We start from the raw sequence: 21,576 nt of genomic DNA, 5'->3' as shown, positions 1-21,576 counted from the left end.
AACTTCTATTTGCATTATTTGCTTTGCAGGTTCTGAATGTTCTGAAATATGCAGATATTTCGTTGTATTTAACACAATAAAGTCCTTATCAGACTGTAATATTTCTGTCTTTTCTTGTATGTCAGAGGAACAATTTACAAGATCAGTAGATCTAGAAGATGTAGAAGAAGAAGATGTAGAAGAAGAAGAAGAAGATGTAGAAGAAGAAGAAGAAGAACCTGACTGCATTGTGTGAACTCTGTCAAAAGTTTGAAGGTGGATGTGTTGAACCTTGCGTAATCCATGATGGTGTTGAGTCTGTGAGCGATGGTGAAGACGGTGCTGTCCTCAAACTGAGTCCGGATGGTGGACTGGATGAGGTCGTCGGTCTCCAGGTCCACAGCAGCCGTGGCTTCATCCAGGACCAGGATCCTGGTCTTCCTCAGGAGAGCTCGGGCCAAACACACCAGCTGCCTCTGACCCACACTGGAGGAAACACAACAGGACATGAAACATCTCCACGGATCACTGAGACGCTGCACCTCCTCCTCCTCCTCCTCCTCCTCCTCCTCCTCCTCCTCCTCCTCCTCCTCCTCCTCCTCCTCCTGAGGACCCACCTGAGGTTCTCTCCTCCCTCTGAACACTCCAGCTCCAGCTTGGCCGGCTGGTTGCTGACGAACTTGTGGAGGTGAGAATGTTCCAGAGCTCTCCACAGCTCCTCGTCGCTGTACTTCTCGAAGGGGTCAAGGTTCATCTTCAGAGTCCCGGAGAACAGCACCGGCTCCTGGGGACAAAAAAAAAAATATATACCGGTATATATATATATATATATAAAAATATTCTTCCCAGAGCAGAATGAAGTCCTAAAACTGGTTTGGTCTAACCAACACTCCAAAACACCCCAAAATATTCAATTAGTAACTGAGAAACAGTTCCAGCTTGAACCCACAATTTCTCCCCCTATTACATATCATATAATGTTCCTTATTAAACCAGCCAATAATAATGTGTAGCAGCCTATAGAACCATGAATAACAGTACTTTGTAATGATGGATGTATACAATGCTAAGCCATTAAAATAATAATAGTTGACAGATTCATATTTTAATTCTGTTCTCTCACAATTTTACAACATAATATTCAACATTTTTCTTATTATTATTATTCATGTTAAGGTGGATTTTTGGACATATTTAAAGTTTTGGAAGAAAACAAATAAGGATCAAATCATTTCGGCTCTGCGGACCCACTAGGGGTCCCGGACCCCTGTTGAAGACCTCTGGTCTAGAAGAAGTGTCTCCGTGTGATTGTTACCTGTGGAATGATGGTGAGTTTGGACCTCAGGTCGTGCAGGCCTAGCTCCGAGATCTTCACCTCGTCGATGGTGATCTCTCCGGCTGCCGCTTCCAGCAGTCTGAAGAGGCAGAGCGTCATGGAGGACTTGCCGGCCCCCGTGCGACCCACGATCCCGATCTGAGGTAAACACACACACACACACACACACACACACACACACACACACACACACACACACACACACACACACACACACACACACACACACACACACACACACACACACACACACACAGCTGTATGAGTGAACCCCAGGTGAAGCGTCATGGCCTCCTGATCCTGATCCTCTACCTTCTCTCCTCCTTTCACGCTCAGCGTCAGGTTCTTCAGGACCAGATCCAGACCCTCTCGGTAGCGGACGCTGTAGTCGTGGAAGTGGACGTTCCCCTCCATGGGCCATTCGGGCGGAGGCCTCTTGTCCTCCACCTCCCAGGGGGCCTGAGGACACAAAACCAGCATCTCTGACTTTCATGAACAACTCAGTTCATTTCACCTCCAAACAAAAGCCTTCCTAACAGTTAGCAGCTCAGGAGGGGCCACTTTACTGGGATCGCTGCTGAAAAGTACACAGTGTACACAGTGTACACTGTGTACACTGTGTACACAGTGTACAGTACAGATGGCCTGCTTGTCTAATGTAACGGGGGGGGGGGGGGGGGGTTGTTGGCTCCAGCTAATCTAACATTTCTGGATCTAGTTATAGTTTATAGCTCCTCTGCTGTTTGAGAACGTGACTTGGCAGCGGGACAGTTTCTTTTGGAATGTGGATAAATTCCTGTTTTAACTGCAGCACACACACACACACACACACACACACACACACACACACACACACACACACACACACACACACACACACAGACACACACTAAGACACACACACACACACACACACACAGACACACACACACACACACACACACACACACACACACACACACACACACACACACAGACACACACTAAGACACACACACACACACACACACACACACAGACACAGACATACAGACACAGACACACACATACAGACACACAGACACACAGACACACACACACACACACACACACACACACACAGACACACACACACACACACACAGACACACACACACACACACACACACACACACACACACACACACACAGACACACACACGCACGCACACACACACACACACACACACACACACACACACACACACACACAGACACAGACACACACACACGCACAGACACACACACACACACACACACACAGACACACACACACACACACACAGACACAGACACAGACACACACACAGACACACACACAGACACACACACGCACGCACGCACACACACACACACACACACACACACACAGACACACACACACACACACACAGACACAGACACACACACACACACACACGCACAGACACACACACACACACACACAGACACACACACACACACACACACACACACACAGACACACACACGCACAGACACACACACACACACACACAGACACACACACACACACACACACACACAGACACACACACACACACACACACAGACACACACACGCACGCACGCACACACACACACACACACACACACACACACACAGACACAGACACACACACACACACAGACACAGACACACACACACACACACGCACAGACACACACACACACACACACACACACACAGACACACACACACACACACACACACACACACAGACACACACACACACACAGACACACACACACACACACACACACACACACACACACACCTCCGTCTTGGTCTCTGAGTACTCCTTCACTCTCTCCACTGCTACGATGTTGCTCTCCAGGTCGGAGGTCATTCGCACCATCCAGTTCAGAGACATGGTCACCTACAAACGAACCAGAACAGACGTGTAGTTCAAACGCAGTGGGAGATACGACTGTGGAGAAGCTTCAACTCAATTAGAAACAAGAATTACCGGTTTAAGGTTGTTTGTGTCAAACTGTTTACATCCATGTCTGACCTAAATGTCACCTTTTCATAATGTTACGCTTAGAAATGCATCAAAATATGATTTAATTAAACTTATTTTCACACATCAGCTGTAAAAACCTAACTAAATCCAGAGCGTCTGAAAACATTTGTAAGTGTGCAGCGTTAGTAGCGTACCTGCAGAGCGTAGGACACGGACAGACCCACGAGGCCCGGGTTCAGATTCTCCTTCCCGATCACAGCAAACAGAGCAGCAAACAGCACGATGCAGTTCCCGATGAACTCGATACGCACGCCGAGCCACCTGCAGGACAGAGCGCCGCCGCAACATTACAAAATGTGTACAGAAGGGCGAAAGCTTTTCATTTTTCATTCCCCGTATTCAACAAGGAAAGAAACTGACATTAATGTATTTAATCCAGACCCTCCCACACTGAGCAGAAGCCTCACTGTTGAGAAGTATAATAATATCTATTGATTAGGAAACCGTGGCGGGTCGAGCTAGACTGCAGACTCTTCCTCTGAAGGCCTCATCCATCACTCCAGTGGTTTAGTGCAGAAGATTACACAATAAATACTGCAACACAGCTGCTGAGCTGACACCTACCTGTTGGACACTATACCGGGGTAGTAACTCTTTTGGTTCTCATCCACTTTCATATCACTCATCAGCACAAAGGCCGAGTGTCTGCCGTAGGCTCGGATCACGCTGGAGCCCGTCACCGTCTCAGAGAAATGGGAGTATATGGGAGAGCGGCTGACCGACTCCATACGCTTCAGCTGCCGAGACGTGGCCACGTAAAACCTCTGCAGATGTCGAGGGAGGGGGGGAAGAGGAGCAGAACACATTACGACTGAACAGGACGTCACAGATGATCAGATATTCAAAACAATGAGACGAGCACGCGCACACACACACACACACACACACACACACACACACACACACACACACACACACACACACACACACACACACACACACACACACACACACACACACACACACACACACACATGCAGAGTAATGAAGAAAGCCTGGAGCCAACAAAACACCTGCAGGTCTCATTTGAGATTTCCAATTTGCATATTTTTGACAGGAAGCCAGCTTCACGAGTCCACATGCAAACTGGTTCTCCTGAATTACTGGTCTGAAACGCCCTAAACCCAGGCTTTCAACTACATATCATGGAGGGAAACAATTACAATATCAATATACTGTTCATATATAAATAATATATACATATATATAGAAATATAAGAAGAATATATTGTAGTTAAACCACAGGTGTTTTGTTTTCCCAGCACACATAATTTTTTAAATGATACATTTAAAATCTGATTAAAAAAAAATACTTTTATTACTTTTTCATTACTTTAAAAGTGAGTGATATGACTTTTTTTTGTTGCAGAATTTTAACATGTATCATTCAAGCAGAAGCTGTAGATTCTAGACAAACGCTGCAGCAAAGACAAGAGGCCATGCGGGATGGATGCCATGACGAAGCCACAGGAATAATATGAGCTGGTGTTAGTTCAGCTGATTCATGTCATCTGGAGGTGTAAGCATGCTTAGAAAAATGGGTTACATGTAGACTGACATGATCTATTTAATTCCTGACACGTAAACCTGAGACCGGCAGCAGAACCTGACATATCAAGTCAAGCTCCAAAGCCCACACTGAGGTTACCCTGATGACATCATCAAAGGTATTCTGTTCAAAATTTGAAAAGCTCCCTGCCCAATGTAATGGCAGAAATAAATCAATCTGGGTCATTTTGAGGTCAGGAGTAGCATCAAAAATACAATATGGCCAGTATAACATTGTATGTGACCACCAACACCTTCCTTGGTTCTTAATCTCAACATAATTCTATATAAACGAGAAAAAGAACCAGAATCCCATTAACAGATCTAAATGATTCAAACCACTAGCAGTTATTTATGTTGGGTGAATTTGTACGGAAAACCTGAGAAGCAACTGAGAAAAAGTATGTTTTCTTTCCTGCATTTATGACATAATTCAGCTATCATGTAAAGGAAGCACTTCAGCCTCTAGTGGACAAAACAAACATTACAACGACAAAAAAAACAACAGATTTTTCCTCCACCTGTTTCATGGATGAAACATACGTTTAAAAAGGTAAAAACTTTAAACAGAAGATTCAGGTCAGACTTGGGATTGTTTTGTTTTCTCACTTGCTCTCAGGGCTTTTAGTTTGCCTTGTTAATGGTTAAAAAAAATGAATCAATGGTTATGAACACGACGCACACCACCACAACAACCGCTGCTCTCAGCTACCACAGTTCACTCGGCTCTGACACCACAGTCCCGACGGACAGAGCTGCTCCTGTGAAAGGAATAACCTCCTTAAAACCCCAAGTGGGCAGAAGTTAACGTGGCTATATCTGACAATCCAGACCGGGCAAAGAGGTCTTTGCAGGTCAGTAGGTGTGATTAGAAAAAAAAAAAAGACTTGGACACTATGGCAGGTAGCTTCTTTCAGCTGTAGTAGAAAGTCGAGTAGCTGTAGAGTTTAACTAGTGAGACTCTTTCCTCCTGCAGAGCAGCCCTGCCTCTGAGAATGAATGGAATATAACAGAGTTATGACACCATGAAGGCACCAGACAGCTACGACTACAGACCCAACTACACTGCACCTACGGCTCTAGAACAGCAGCGACCGCTTCAACCACCATGCAGCATTCTACCGGTACACACACACACACACACACACACTCTCAGACATGCATGTTGTATTAATGAGTTAGCAGACTCGTTTCCTATTTACCTGAACCCACCAATAGAACACCATTAACGGGGCTATGACTATGAGGAACATTGGGGTGAGAGCAGAGCATATGAGCAGCACATTCAGTGTGTACCAGAAAGTGCGCATCCATATGTCAATATTATCTGGGATGTGGGAGTCTATAGTATCCACGTCTTTGCTGAAGCGGTTTAGTAACCGCCCAGTGGGGGTGCTCTCGAAGAAGGCCTGCGGAGCTCGCAGGACCCCCTGGAGCAAGTTGAGGTGTGTGAGCTTGGCTGCCCGCAGCATACTGTAGGCCCGGCACAACAGGCAGTTAACCAACAACAGCACACCTGCGAGAAGGGGAGGGGGGGAGGGGTGGGGGGGGAAGGGGGAGGGGTCAACAACAACACCTGTGTTAAATGGATTAGGGCCCGTGTGATCTGACTCCTGTGGGTGCCACACATCTGCACCGTGTGACTCTGTATCTGGTGCTTCTACAGCGATACAGGCTTCACCTGCATATGATGTATTTGTCCTGTTGGGATACACCGATCCAGTGTTTTTATATTTGAATATTATGGGAGAAACTTTTTTTTTAAAGATCCCCAGATACTCTGTTACAAAGATAAACTACCGTTTATCTAACCAGCCAAGGACTCTTCTACTGTTTCAGCTGAGAACTCTGTTTTTCCTTCACTCACATTACAGACCATAAATCCTTCAAACAAATCCAGCCATCGCTGGCCTCCAATAAACACGGTTGATCCAGCTGTATTACCACTGTTCCACCTCTAGATGGAGGTTACAGACCACTCAACACTGAGGGAAAAGTGCTTCTGGGTTTGTATGTTGTGAAGTGAACGTGTGCTGTAGTGGTCAACCTGCCGGTGTGCATGTCTGTTGTGAGTGTGGATGAAAGGCTCGTCACCATCACAGGCTACATGGGGAGACAAATGCTGCAACTGCAAGGTTAATAAAGCTGCTGCTGCTGCTGCATGCGGCATGGAAGGAAGAGGACATTTGCAAAGGAAAAAGAGGAAAGAGAAGAGAGGATCATCTGGCACATGAGCAACATTTTCTCTGAGTACCTGGACAAAGACGTATATGAAAGCCAGGGGCGCTATGACAACGGCAAAGATGGGTGTGCTGGAAATGATAACTATCATGGTGGAAAGGGAAACGAAGAAGGTGCCCAGGAACATGAGCACGGTGGCCGGGAGAGCCTCGTCTATCACGTAGATGTCCTTGGAGAAGCGGTTGATGATGCGTCCTATAGGCGTGGTGTCAAAGAAAGACTGGGGGGTGTGAAGTTTGTTGGTGAGCAGGTTAGCGTGCAGCTTCCGGGCTGCACCAATGTTCCCCATGGCTAGTGTGAATGTGGAGATCATGACCAGGATGCCTGGGGTGGAATCAGAGGAGCAGGAATGGAGGGGAAAAAAAGGATATTGGAGAGAGGAGGGCATTATTGTGGAATGAGAAAGTAATGAAATTACGAGTAAACACAGTGAGCATCGGTCCGTTAACGGACACTTAAATGTCCTCTCGGCCCTCGAAGCATCTCTGCAGTGGGCTTATGGTCAAAAAAACAACTTTCAACTAATACACTCAGTCCGTCTGCAACAAGAAGCTGTGTGGGAGGAAGTTGCATTTGGCACCATGGAGTTAAAGTTCATATATAATGTTAGCATCATGATATGGCAGCACATAAAACCAGAAAAACATTAAATATGCTGAAATAAATCTCACTCACATTTCTTTTTACATTCTCTTCTTCATTATTTTGAATTTAGTCATTTTATTACATAAAAAGTATATATTGTTTATATTTCATATCCCCTGTTACTTATCGTCTTTTAAGGATTTGTAAATCCATAATGTGTGTTGCATGAATTGGTGAATAAAGGGACAAAATAAATCATATGCTGGACTAATTAAATATAAAACAGAGAAAAGGCATTATGTAAACAAAGTTTATATCCAACAATAAATGCATAAACATGAGTGGTGCTTGATTTTAAGGATATTTTCACATTTGAGGTTCCATTGAGTTACATTATGATGTGTTCAGGCTCTTTTATTCAACATTATCATGATGTGCTCAAATGTAATCTCATACTATTGAGTTTTAGGTCAGAAACTTGAATAAATATAGTTGTTTGAAGGAGATGTTTTCCACATTAATATAAAATAGATATTTTAGATGGAATTAATGAGAAAATGTAAAAATGCCATTAAAGGGGTGAGCATTGACCAGCAGAGTGATGATGAAGGTAGGAACTAGAGTGAACATAAAAAGGGCTGAGGACCCATCAGAGCTGAAGTGGACCAGAAACAGACCTGAGTCCTCTTTCAAGGGATCTGACAACGTGAACACAAATGGAGTCTCTTATCTTTTGGTCCACTTTTCGGTCTGAGTTCGGTTGGTTTTAAGAGGACTTTCAACACGTATGAGTAGATGTGGATTTGTGACTTGAAAGCATCACAACGCACGTGTTAAGTTTACTGCAACACAATAACTGCAGATGAATTGCTCTGCGTTTGTTTGGAAGGTATAAAAAAACACAGTAAAATGACTGATTGCTTCATTCGGTGCTCGTTATGACACTCTAGTGTTTCCTACCTTGTGCGATGCCCAGCGCTGCGTACACCCCCACCCTCATGTTAACATTCTCCTTCGTCTGGTTTCTCGAGGCGTCGTTGGTCCACTGGCTGAGCCAGATGTTTGCCCCGATGGCGGCGGCGCTTTGGCAGCCGTACAGGAAGCAGATGAAGACGGAGAGCGGGATTCCCACCGCCTTGGCGTACTCCAGGTAAACCTTGGATTTCACCTGGGGAGGAGGGACAGGGTTCAGTCCAGGTCGGCTCAGACGGCCTCAAAGGGATGAAAATGACAAATCATTTTCCACCTCAGGGTTAAATAATACACAACTGTATTTCTTTATTATGTTATAGTAATAATTTGATATTGAAGGTGTGAAAAGAAATCATGCAAATGTAATTTATGTGCAGCATCTATATTATAAAAAGGTTGAGATGGTTAATATTATGTGAGTTGATCCATCTTCATTGGTAATGCCTCATGAGAAATGGGTAAGAAGGATCAATATTTACTTATAATCCGCCACACCCGTCTTTTCAGTCGGTTCGTATCAAATTCCATTTCAAATCAAATGTTTATCTGAAACCAGAAAATGTGCATGAGGAAACACCGACCCGGCCCGTTTCCGCCGTCTCTGCCTGGATGAGTTTCTGCTTCTCGTGTGGTTTCTTCTTCTCCTGCTGGTCGGAGTGTTTCCTCTGGCTGCAGCCGTGTCTCCTCACCGAGCGCGACCTGGGGTTTTCTCCCTCCGCTGAAATGATGCTGATCTGCCTGTAAACACAGATAAGATCACGGTAAGAAAACAATATCCAGCCTTGTAGGCCGTTATACAGAAATAGTCCCGCTACCTTATAAAATTCCTCTTGGCTTCATTGATCACCGGCTCGTTGTCGACCATGTCCGCGTGGTTGCTAAGGGCGTCGTCAGGGAACAGTTCCTCTTCCTCGTCCTCTATCATCTCCTCTGTGAAAGCAATGTCAGAGGTATGTTATTTCCGCCAAACGAAGCTCAACCAGGACATAAAATGAGGTGATAACCGGAGTAGAGGAAGTACCGGTGATGGCCTCCTCCTCCACGAAGTCCTCCAGGGCGTAGTTCCTGAGGAACTCTGCGAAGGCTCCGTTCTGCTGAAGCAGCTCCTGGTAGGAGCCCATCTCCGACACCCTGCCGTCCACCATCACCATGATGTTATCCACCTGGGGCAGGAAGCTGATGCCGTGGGTCACCAGGATACGAGTCTGGAGGCAAACAACAAAGGAGACATTGTTATGTCATGGTAGACGGAGCTGCATTTAGACATCGTTTTTAACAAGTTTCCACCTGCCCTTCAGGATCTAACACATTACCATCAGGGGGAATTTGGAGTTCAGTATCTTGCCCAACATTTAATTCTTAAGTAAAACTCAGACACACCTTTAATCAACAACTCAACTTTAATGCCATATTCACTTCAGTTGCACAGCCAAGGCAGGAACGCCTCCGTTTCTTATCAGAAGCTGTGGTCATAAACATGACAGCAAACACATAATAAACTGATAAAATATACGATTTCCTTGCTGGTAAAAAGATAAGACACTTCCTCTATTGAAACAAGGAAGAGAGTCCACAGACATGTGAACCGTCTTGTGAGGCTGCGAGCTATGTATAATATTTACTTTTCATGGGTAAGCGTCTCTGCCTGAGGCCAGTGAATGATTTCTCACTGCTCGCTCGCAGCTCAAACGATCGAACTCGTCGAGATGTTTCCTCTCAAAGGAAATCTCAAGAAACCGACACAGACCGGCGTGTTCGTCCTCCATCTCTCCCTGCATTCTTCAGCCTCCATCCAGACCCTCTACTGACATGTTTACTCCTCTGGATATTCCGTATCATAGCAACCAGACAGAAAAACAACCCGGCTGGACGTTTTTTTTTAGACACTCAACTTTGCAAAAGATTGTGAGAGATTTTATGACTTTCGAAATGTTGAGATTAACAGAGAAATCATGAAACATGCTGAATGCACTATTCACTTTTATTGTGGAAGATTAAGTGAAAAATAAGTATCCGTATGTATTCCTCTCTACCTTTCTAGTTCAGCAAACTGATGTAAATATATTTCTACGTTAAAAAAGAAGACGAAGCTCTCCTCACCTTGCCCTTCAGCACCCCCTCCGGACCGATGAGGTTGTCGAAGATGTGCTTGGCCACGTGGGCGTCCACAGCGGACAGCGGGTCGTCCAGGAGGTAGACGTCGGTGTCGCTGTACAGAGCTCGGGCCAGACTCACCCTCTGTCTCTGCCCACCAGACAGGTTGATGCCCTGCAGGATCCAGACACACTCATCACTGTGGCTCAACACTTTCATAAAGCTCATGTATGATGAGACATCAAGAAAGGAAACCAGAACCAAAGCCGGCGTTGTGGAGAGACAGAAAACCAAAGTGTACCTTCTCTCCGATCTCGGTCAGATCTCCTCCGGGCAGCATTTCCAGGTCGGGGGTTAAAGCACAGGCTTCCAGAACGCAGTTGTACTTCTGCTCATTGTAGGGTTTCCCAAACAGGATGTTGTCCCGCAGGGTGGCATTCTGGATCCAGGCCTGCTGGGGTACGTAGGCCACCGACCCCTGAGGAAGGCAATTAGAAACCCTTAACATGCATTGTGTCCCCAGAATATATCTGTTTTTATATCCAACACCCCAGAGGTCCACCAGTGTGCTCAAAGTGGTTCTTGACTGGAATTATTTGAGATTTTGATGATTATCGGGATAATTTTATGAATTAATTATTTTGGCCTGGACAACCGTGACACAATTTTTGTCCCATGACTTGATTGGACTCTACAGGGACTCGCTATCACAAGACAAGGCTAGCTGGTTAGCATGCTCATTTTAGTAGATAACTAACATTAGTGTACTTTCTGATGTTTTAAACTAAATCGTACACATTGCGTCTTTAATGTAAAACTAGTGCAGCTTTAAAAGGAGGGCTAGGGAACATAAAGAAGATAAATTAACGTGTTCCTTGCTTGTCTGTTATACTGAACATGAGACGACGTCCTACCCGAATAGAAACCTCTCCCTCCAGTTTCTCCACTTCACCGAGCAGAGCCGAGATCAGGGAGGACTTCCCACAGCCGACGTGGCCCACCACGGCCAGCAGGGAGCCCTGGGGCACCATCACGTTGATGCTGCAAACAAGCGGTCAACATTCAGGTACGACTGCACTGCACCAACACATAACAAGCATGCGGTTTATCGGGACATACTTGTGCAGAATGGGAGGATCCTCTTTAGACCAGGTGAATTTACCGTTGACGACTGTCACTGAAAACTCTGTGGAGAAAGAAAAGTTGATGGGATTTGGGAGTCTGATGGGATAAAACGCTGAGAGGACATTTTTTTAAGCATTAGTCATCTGAAAGCTCTTCAGGCTCTGAGTCACCGGGCAAGAAAGTACAAGTGTGAAGCCGTGACTTTGCTTCAGAGAGATCACACACTGGAGTAATGAGATTTAATGACACAGTTTTCCGGGGCTTCTACACCCATCTAAGTCTGTTTAAAGCATGTGCAATGTATGGAAGCCCTGAGAGGCAAACGAGAAAAACAATCTGGTCTGATCTATTTCAAAGTTATGCCTCCTGTGTGTAGGGCTTAATAACAGGCACATTTTTATTTGTCAGCATTATCTTTCAATCTTTTCATCCGTGAAAACAAGGAAAAAAATGTTGGCAGAATTGTTTGTTTGTTTGTTGTTGTAATTCAGATTTAGGCCACAAGAGGCTGAAGTGTACCACTACCACATGTTTTGAATGTTTTCCTCCAGGTGATTTGAATTTCTCCAACCACCGTACACAAACGTTGTTCCACAGCATGACATGCATGCATTGTTTTAACCTGAACCAAAAGGAGGAAGAGTTCTTAATTTCACCTGTGGCTGTGTTCTCTCGGTCTACTGAATTTGGGTCCAGCTCATCGTGACTCAGGAAACGTTGGATCCGCTTCAGTGAGACGCTGGCCTGCGACACACAGACACTCAATGAACCCTGCAGCGCCAGAAAAGTCAAGTTGGGGGAGAAAAGAAGGGAGTTCCTACCTGGACGATGCTGCTGATGACTTGGGGAAGCATGTTGAGAGGAAACCTGAGGATGTTGAAAAGCGAGAGTGACACAAAGGCCTTCTCCGCATCCAGGACGTTGTTCTCGTCCACAGTCACATACACGGCGAACGTTGTCAAGGCAACCTGGAAACACATCAGCAGACTGTTTAGACGTCCAATGTAATACAAATCTGACTTTGTGTTGTGATAATGTTCAGACTAGGGGCTAAAAACTTTAATAAATGAGCTCTTTATTTCCAGGTTTCCCCAAATATTCAAATTAGGCTCATTTGTCATTTCTGACATATTTTTCTGCTTTCTTAATACTTGCTGGATCCCAGCTGTGAAACATGATATATGGGCTTATGTGGATGCCTGAGGCAACAAATCCATCTTATTTGCAAACAACCATGCAAATACTTGTGTTCTTCCTCAGAAAATGACATTTTTTTCCCGTCCCTCATGAAGCCTGTTTGGATGTGCTGGCTCTCACACTGTATAAGGACATGTGGACTGAGCCTACCAGGAAAGGGGCGCTGGTCCAGGCCATGGTGGACAGCGCTCCCAGGTAGGCCGTCTTGCGCAGGACGTTGAGCTCCTTCTGCCGGATGGCGAGGACCTTTTCTTTGAAGGAGTTCTCCCAGGCGTACAGCTTCAGGACTTTGATGCCGTTCAGGATCTCGTTCATTAGCTTGATGCGAGAGTCCTTGTACTGCATCTGCTCCACCTGGGAGAGAGGAACAGGAGGGACTTCATATTTCACACTTGAATTACAGAAATCAGTGTATGGAAACCAAATGAAAAATAAGATGATACAACAGGGCCAGGGTAGCATTATATACTGGCCATTGTTATTAGGCCAACATTAGCAACCCCAGTTGTTCATGTCATATGAGTGAAAGTCAACGGACAAATCCTCGTACCTGGTAGGCTCGCGTCTTCATGGCGATGACGGCATTGAAAGGGATGAGCATGACCATGACGGCCACGCCGGCCAGCACAGACGGACCAAGGTTCTGTAAAAAAGACACAGCAGAGTGTAAATCACTGCAAATTAAAAACGAGTACTCCCCTGTTTCCAATAAATAACATGTGCACCTTAATTAAATATGGAGGAGAATGCTTCGTCATAAGCATCTGCAATAACTCAGGGCTCGTTGAACCATCAAACCGAATGATGTCATCCTACCCGGTTAGTCTTGGGAGCGATTTAACGTATATGGTGATGTTTTACACTTGTACAGTGTTTCTAGAAATCACAATATATTGCATTGTAACCCCAGTATTATGGTATCGTATCACCAGGTTCTTCTCTAAGCACAACAGTAAACCCGTGCCTAATTTGTGCTCGTACCTGCCAGAGGAAATACAGCGCCAGCATGATCTGAAGAGGAGCAGACCACAGCATGTTGAGGAAGGTGGTGAGGTCCATGAACCTCTGTGCGTCCACCGACATCAGGTTGACGACCTCCCCCACCGTGGACGAACGCTTGGCGGCGTTGGTTATCACCAGCGCCTGCAGGACAGCGATGAGGGGGAAGAAAACAGCTGGACTAAAGATCGGAGGGAATTCAGCGTCTGTGGAATAAGTGTGCACGGTAAAGATGGTACCGCATACCTTCCTGTAGATAGCTCCTATGACAGCTGTGCGTACATTCATGCCGGTGACAAAGCAGTACTGAAAGTGACGGTGGAGGATGAGGGTCTGCAAGAAGGCGGTGAAGAACATGAGGAAGGCCAGCGAGTAACCCCACCAGTCAGGAGAATTCTTCTCTTTTGTGAACGAGATCAGCATCCTGTAAGAGTGAATAAAATGGAACATTAATGGCACGTAGATGACGGTGCACAGTTCAATTGAAGCTTGTTTTAAAGGTTACGTCATGACTCTTCCTACAGTGTCTCATGCATAACATTTTTCTGATGAATAAAGGGGAGATGTTTTAAAGAAATTAGGATGAATGGATCACCTTGACTGCAACAAGGAAGCTATTAAACATGGAGATGTACCATATATTCAAATTGTTCCACATAAAAAAGAGAAAACAAAGTAAATAGGCCCATATATTCTAAATTTAATGAGTTCTTCACCAACTAGAACAAAGAGCCAATCGAGGACTTCCTAATGTCACTGTGTTAGTTGAAAATATCCTCCAAAAGCTTTACTTTCTCTACATCTACACTGACATTTAGGGCATTTAGCGGACACTTTTATCCAAAGAGACTTACAATAAGTACATTTGTCGGAAACAAAGTGCAACAGTGTATCACATGACACAATGTGGTCAGCCAGCTCTGATAACACCTCTCTAGATACAGATAAGGCTTTCATGGAACAGCTGCTATCAGTAAATTCACACCACGTCCTGTTCGAAGCATAAATGACGCATTTGTTTGAATTCATACAATGAATTTGCATCCTGAACAAGGACCAGGTTTTGAAAAAAGACAGCAAACAAACAAACATGCAAACACTGTGTAAGCAAACATCATTGGAAATAGATTTTGAAACAGTGGAAGTTGCAAATGAGGTGCGGTAACGAGGTCACGCAGCGGCATCGTGTGATCTCTTGCCCACCTGAGCAGCTGAGGGTTGACGAAGGTGACGACGTCCTGTAGGAGCTTGAAGGCCGAGCCGATCAGGAAGTAGGGTCCAAAGGCTTTGACGAGGGAGCGGAGGAAAGACGGCTGGTGGGAGGCAGCTTTCTGATTGGACAGCAGCACCTCCACTTCCTCCGGGCTGCTTTCACCTCCTCCTCCACCTCCTCCACCTCCTCCGATGTGGTTGGCGGACGGAGAGGGCTTGGAGTACACGGCCTGGCTGGACAGATTCTGTTCACTGGAGAATTTGTAGGATGTCAGACAAGAAAGAAGACTATAAGTAATTGAGACAAATACATGAATATCTATCTAGTGCGACTAGAATAAAAACACTTTACAGCATAAAACATCCTTTTGGAAAGCCTCGTTGGTGCTCAGTATCAGCATATAGTGCCACTTGAAAACATCCGACCAATCCCTTTAAATCGTGGCTGCATTACACTCATTGATTAATGCACTAGTTGTTTTAGCTCCACACATATTCCAAACTTCATCAGGTAGGATAAATCCCTCAGGAAAAGCTGGATTGTTGCAGTAGAGTGTTAGTGCCACAGTGTGTTCCTCGTTCCTGTTTCAGTGTTTATTTGTTCAGAACGAGCTCAGGCCGTGAGACGTAATGCAGGAAAAGTTTTCAGGGAAAAGAATGTGCTGCAAAACTACAAAAAAAAAACATCTATTCTAATGCCAGCTTAAAGCGCAGGAGTCGGATTCCGGCGGCGAACTAATTGGAACGTACAGTTCGACGGGACAACTGTGATGGAATTCAGCTTAACGCCAAACAGGTTTCCAGATGACGACGAGTGAAAAGGCCCCGATTAGGCTTTTCCGTATCATTTTACAAGTTGTTCTCGTGAGGAAAGGACACAATGAAACTCAGGACAGGAAAAGTGGAAGGAAGCAGCCCTCGTGGAGGTCACAGGTCACCAGACTTCACTGGGGTTGCACAACGTGGAGCCGGAGGTCTGTTCTATGCTATCTTCAATGAGCTATGGAGCTGACGAAGACTTCACACAGAGTAAGTGTGGTGCTGCAGAAACATCATTACTCACGGCAGTATCCAAGATCATTAAACCCAACGTTCTACTAGAAGTAAAAAAGCAGAAGAGCAGCAGACGATATATAAACGGTTTGCACAATAAAGGGAAGGCTGTGTCTCCACCAGAGAGCCTGACCTCTCGCTGCACCCGCCAGGAAACAAACCTCCAGCATCACATCTCACAATAAGACGATACCAAATGTGATTATTGACCAGCTGTGCATTTTGAAGTATCCAGGTTGCAGCAGTTCTCCGGTTTCCTGCTTTAACCTGATTTCTCCCCCAATAACCCCAGCGACTGCTTTCATATACGCCGTATATATACATATATATATATATGTATATATATATATATGTATATATATACAGTATATGAGTAACGCATATATACAGTATATGTCAGATACACTCTCCTCCTCTCCTTGCTTACCTCTTGGCTTTGGTCTGCTCCTTCTCCCACTCTTTGAGGAGTTTGGGCACCGTCACCTTGGAAGTGTCTCTCTGGTTCAGAGACCAGAGGTCTGTGGTCTGCAGGGGCGTTTTGTAGCCTTTAATAGCCATGCTGGAGACGGAGAAGAACAGCGGTTTAATGCTTCAACACTAACAAGTGTAATTGTAAACCTCTCTGACTGCTTTAGCATCTCTGTCAGTATGTGTTTATGTTGCGTTTTATTACGTGACTTTACTATTCTATACGTCAAGACAACTCTGAGACACTGAGACAACTCCGCTCCACAACGACACTTAATCGAGTTTCCCGGATTCACTAATCATCGTTATGTACTAGTGGATCGGATTTCACTGGAAATTGGCTTGATGCATTTTCCGGCATGAGGAGAAGAAAGAAGATGATGGCCTTCAGATCACTTTGACGTTGTTGCTGTGGCAACGGGAGCTAATGTTGGTAGCCGTTGCTGAGATGATTGCTTAAGAGAGGCAGCTGTACTTATATGTGTACAGTTTACAATAACATCATATCCTGCACCTAATAAAAGATATGTAAAAAAAAAAATTTTAGGTGGGCTTACATCAGCTAATACCAACCAATTTTAGTAATATGACATTGGCCTATCAGAGTTACGTCACAGCCTGGTGGTGATACTATCTGTCTGTCTGCTAGTCACGCCCACTCTCTGTTAAGACGCAGCTGACGAATAAAACGGATGACTACATTATTTCAAATAGCACAATCAAAAACAGCGGTGACACTAGTCTATTTTTAATAAGTAGAGTGGGTGGATTTTATCATGAGAACAGCAGGGGAGAAAGGGGAGGAAAGAAAAAGTGTATATTATCATTATTATAATCCTTTATATCATAAATGATACATCGTTTAAAGTAGATTATTATAGAGAGCAGTGTGAGCTCACCTTGTGAACCACCAGAACGTCATGGTGGAGAGAAAACCTGCTGTGGTTTCAGGGCAGGGATTCTGAGAAGAAGAAAAATAGAACATGTGCAGACAATAGGGGAGAGAGGTTAAGCAAGGATACGGAGGACGAACTTCTGGGAGCAGCCAGTAACAAGCAAGTGCTCTGTGTGAGTGTGAGAGAGTGTGTGAGAGAGAGTGTGTGAGAGAGTGTGTGACCTGCTTGAACAAGCACAGAGCCGCACCACAGCACACACACACTCAAGACTTTCTATCATTCAGGACGCTGAATATACAAGCAGGAACATAAGAGAGAGAGAGAGACACACACACACACACACACACACACACACACACACACACACACACACACACACACACACACACACACACACACACACACACACACACACACACACACACACACACACACACACACACACACACACACACACACACACACTCTGCAGGATTCAGAACTCACGGGGTCTGTGATAACATTTGAGAAGAGAGGAGGTTTCTCATTAAAGCAGCAGAGGATCAGCTCACAGACCACCAGGCCGAAGTAGAAGTAGAACGTGGTGAATCGCAGCTTGTCCGTCACTTCGCCCTGAAACATACAAAAAAACAACAACACTTCAGACGTATACACGTATACACCTCCCTGTCAAACAGCGGATTCACCTGCAGGCAAAACACAGCTTGGTGTCATGCGTGAGAGTTTTTCTGGGGGTTTTTTAGCGTCTGAATGGGTTTCTATTTGAAAGCGAAGGGAAGATCATGACATTAAGGTAATAAAAAAAAGGCATTTAGACTGAAAAATAGCCATGGAGGCACAAACAGTGGAACGAGATGAAGAGTCTGCAGCCATGCAAGCAGCTCTGAGAGGCTGAGTGTAAGCACAGGAGAGCTTTGAGCTAAATGTTAATGTCAGTATGCTCACAGTAGAGTCCTTTAAACCCAGAAATGAGTTTCCCCACTATCATCCCTATCTCACTTTTTCCTCAACAAGCGTCTGAACACGATTATCAAGAGGCGTCACCATCGACACTTTGGCTTTTTCTGAATCGTGTTTGTTCTTCTGAGCTAATTTTCTGGATCAGCTTGATTACAGCAGCTCAGTTCTACAGGAGCCCGGGGTGACCTCGACACATGGCTGCTTGCTTGGTTAACCACCTGCTCCAGGCTCTGCATGACTATCTAGGGTTGGTCTCACTTTCAACGACAACAGAAAACATAATCAAGAAGACTTTTTAAATATGAATCGTCCTATATTTAGGTCTGAGGTGTTTTTTGGCATCATCGTAGAAAGTTTGAAGGACAATATAAACATTCCAATCCATCAAGTGGCACAAAAGGGACTGAAACACAAAAGCAACTAATCTGTGACAGCGGTTGGGACACACCTTTTGCACTCTGACACACATCTGCAGGCTAGATAGGTGTAGTCTGCTCAGAGCTGACATAATGGAAGTTCTTCCCATACATAGCAGCTTATTTCACTCAGCTGTTGTTTAAGCCTTTAATGAGTTATCATCATGACTTGCATTTTTCTTATACATAAGTCGTCCATGTTGGCACAGCCACAGTAGCATCAATCAATGCAAAGATGTTAAAATAATGGTGCAAAAGCTTAAACCTCTATTGTGGAACAACACAGACATATTATCAACTTAAGAAATTAATTTGATAGATATCAGTTTCTAGCGATCACCAGAAACAAACAGTGTTTCTTCGAATCTCTATGAAAATATGTCTATCTGCATAGATATCCACCGACTGCACCGGAAAACCAGAAATATTTCATCGTCTTCAGACCGATAGCCGATGATCCAGAGATTGTTTTTCTGGCAAACTGATAAATGTAAGTCCCCTCTACTTTTTCCCCCTGCTTTGACTAATCACTAAGAAAGAATATGTCTCGTTAACTGCTAAATTCCCCGTTATATGTGCATGCTGTGGTTGGAAACTCTCCTGCAACCGTGCAGCAGTTCACTTACAAGTGTGTTATATCATGGTGCATTTGTCCTGACCAAACCACACTGCATTTGAAGAGACATTGCTAAAAAGTCAGCCAGTATTTATCCAATGTTTTGGGGCTCCCAGTCATTGTTTTGACTCCTGCTTCATGTAAATCTCTCAATAACACCAAAACACACATTTAATAGGTCACTCATTAGCAGTCTTGTAACTCCAGGAGATTAGAGCGCTACCGTTCTGGAAGCCAAGTAATCACCTGAGTCAGTATTCATCAACAAATGCACTCTCTCACTCCCCATGGATACGTTAACATGTGTAAATGCTTCTGACGCATACTTTACATTCCTTGTTTTGCTTGCATGCCCACTGTTGCACATTTCCCTCCCTTACACACCGTCCTGCCTCGTCGCCGCGGGGCTTGTTAGCCGTGTGCCGCACAAGCTGGTGAGCCGTGCAGCACTAGAGGTGAGATAAGTACGCCAGGAACAACAGGCCTACTATTCCCTCTCTGCTTAGTGGCGCCCTGGGTTGACCCCCCCTTTAAAAACATCCATTCACAGTAAAGTCCAAACCAACTGAGACAACAAGAGGGAGGGAGGGGGGAGGCTGACTGATGAAATATGAAGAAACACTTCGGGGGATAAGGGAAGAAAATGGGAAGACAGAACAAAGATAACAAGAAGTTCTAAGGAGACATGAAAAGGAAGACTGTAAGATGAAAAGGCGATGATGACAGTCGCGTGAAAGGCGTTTTCAGGTCGAGGGCGTGTTCTCACCTGGCTGGAGGCCTGCAGGATCTTGGAGCGGAAAGGCACGACGGCACACAGCACAGACAGGAACCAGAAGATGAAGAGGACCCCCGAGGACTGAACCCCGTGTAACCTCTCAAACTGGATCAGAAACGTGGCCAACAGCTGAGAGAGAGAGAGTGAGAGACTTGAGTTAGATTAGCCGGGACAGAATCACTGAGGGCATGTGAGGTAAAACCACAGCCTGACTCTGGGTCAGTGTTTCACGCTGAACCACCAGTTTTCTGGCTTTTGGAACGACGAAGAAAAGAATGCTTCCAGCCGTGCTGCTAGTACATAGCGTGACTGAAAGACGTCTCTGACAGGAAGTGATGACAATCTATTGATAAGACAGTTGTGTCATAGTGATTCGAAGCAGGTTTTTAAATATGTGGGAGTGAAAGTGTTATGTTTGCAGATCATTGAATGTGGCAACAGACACTTTCATTCCACATACTTTAGTTAACGAATATCCAAAATGTATACGTTTGAATTCAAAGCAAAAGAGAAGGCATCAAAATGAATGTCTGATTGTGAAAAAACTAATATAAAAGTGGTCTACGGTCTGTTACATTCAGTCTCTACAGTTACATTTATATACAAACATTGTTTTTATAGTTTCCTTCTACGACTGCAGCTTCCAAGCCACCACTTATATTATATGATAGTGTTTTAAAAGGTGTGAAATGTTCAACATGTTTTGAAGAAAAAGACTGTTGAGAGCGAAGCCACATCCTCACCATGGTCATGCCCAGAACCAGCGGGGTGACGAAGAAGATGGGGGGCTGTGTGTGACCCTGCTGCAGCTCGTGGAATGTGTAGAAGAGGTCCGTCCAACACACGATCCATAACAACAAGCCAAACGCCTGAGAACCGACGGAGAGAAGACATTAAACACTATGAAAACAGAGGGAAGTGAGGGAGATGATTAACTGGCTGGTAACCCATACAAACAGCCGAGGGTGGAGGAGTGTATTTAGATTCGTCCTGAGCTCATTTTTCAGAGGTTAGTAACAACTTTTTGTGTGTTTGTGTGTT

General features: G+C 44.9%; 1 protein-coding gene across 3 annotated transcripts in view; it reads right to left on the bottom strand.

Moving 5' to 3' along the window:
* abcc3 (ATP-binding cassette, sub-family C (CFTR/MRP), member 3) overlaps positions 1-21,576 on the bottom strand; it is a 32,642-nt gene that overhangs the window by 846 nt on the left and 10,220 nt on the right. For 2 of the 3 annotated variants that reach the window (XR_014599248.1, XM_084040557.1), the window contains exons 3-30: positions 21,279-21,404; positions 20,527-20,664; positions 18,255-18,380; positions 17,772-17,833; positions 16,832-16,963; positions 15,343-15,603; positions 14,386-14,563; positions 14,122-14,283; positions 13,691-13,783; positions 13,291-13,494; positions 12,765-12,911; positions 12,600-12,687; positions 11,938-12,004; positions 11,733-11,859; positions 11,120-11,296; positions 10,825-10,992; positions 9,746-9,929; positions 9,540-9,654; positions 9,306-9,462; positions 8,713-8,920; positions 6,129-6,442; positions 3,943-4,142; positions 3,513-3,639; positions 3,130-3,231; positions 1,628-1,774; positions 1,295-1,453; positions 597-763; positions 271-465 (exon numbers count right to left, since the gene is read on the bottom strand). Coding sequence is in view for 2 of the 3 variants with exons in the window: in XM_084040557.1 (XP_083896683.1) it covers positions 271-465; positions 597-763; positions 1,295-1,453; positions 1,628-1,774; positions 3,130-3,231; positions 3,513-3,639; positions 3,943-4,142; positions 6,129-6,442; positions 8,713-8,920; positions 9,306-9,462; positions 9,540-9,654; positions 9,746-9,929; positions 10,825-10,992; positions 11,120-11,296; positions 11,733-11,859; positions 11,938-12,004; positions 12,600-12,687; positions 12,765-12,911; positions 13,291-13,494; positions 13,691-13,783; positions 14,122-14,283; positions 14,386-14,563; positions 15,343-15,603; positions 16,832-16,963; positions 17,772-17,833; positions 18,255-18,380; positions 20,527-20,664; positions 21,279-21,404 (4,331 nt within the window). In the remaining variant the exon portion in view is untranslated. Of the gene's footprint in view, positions 1-270; positions 466-596; positions 764-1,294; positions 1,454-1,627; positions 1,775-3,129; positions 3,232-3,512; positions 3,640-3,942; positions 4,143-6,128; positions 6,443-7,180; positions 7,492-8,712; positions 8,921-9,305; positions 9,463-9,539; positions 9,655-9,745; positions 9,930-10,824; positions 10,993-11,119; positions 11,297-11,732; positions 11,860-11,937; positions 12,005-12,599; positions 12,688-12,764; positions 12,912-13,290; positions 13,495-13,690; positions 13,784-14,121; positions 14,284-14,385; positions 14,564-15,342; positions 15,604-16,831; positions 16,964-17,771; positions 17,834-18,254; positions 18,381-20,526; positions 20,665-21,278; positions 21,405-21,576 lie in introns of all 3 variants that reach the window. The other variant, XM_084040558.1, reaches the window with a different exon arrangement.

This window comes from Eutrigla gurnardus (assembly GCF_963514095.1).
Source record: "Eutrigla gurnardus genome assembly, chromosome: 22".
In the NCBI taxonomy this organism is placed as follows: Eukaryota; Metazoa; Chordata; class Actinopteri; order Perciformes; family Triglidae; genus Eutrigla; species Eutrigla gurnardus.
This window is presented reverse-complemented; position numbering and strand designations above follow the sequence as displayed.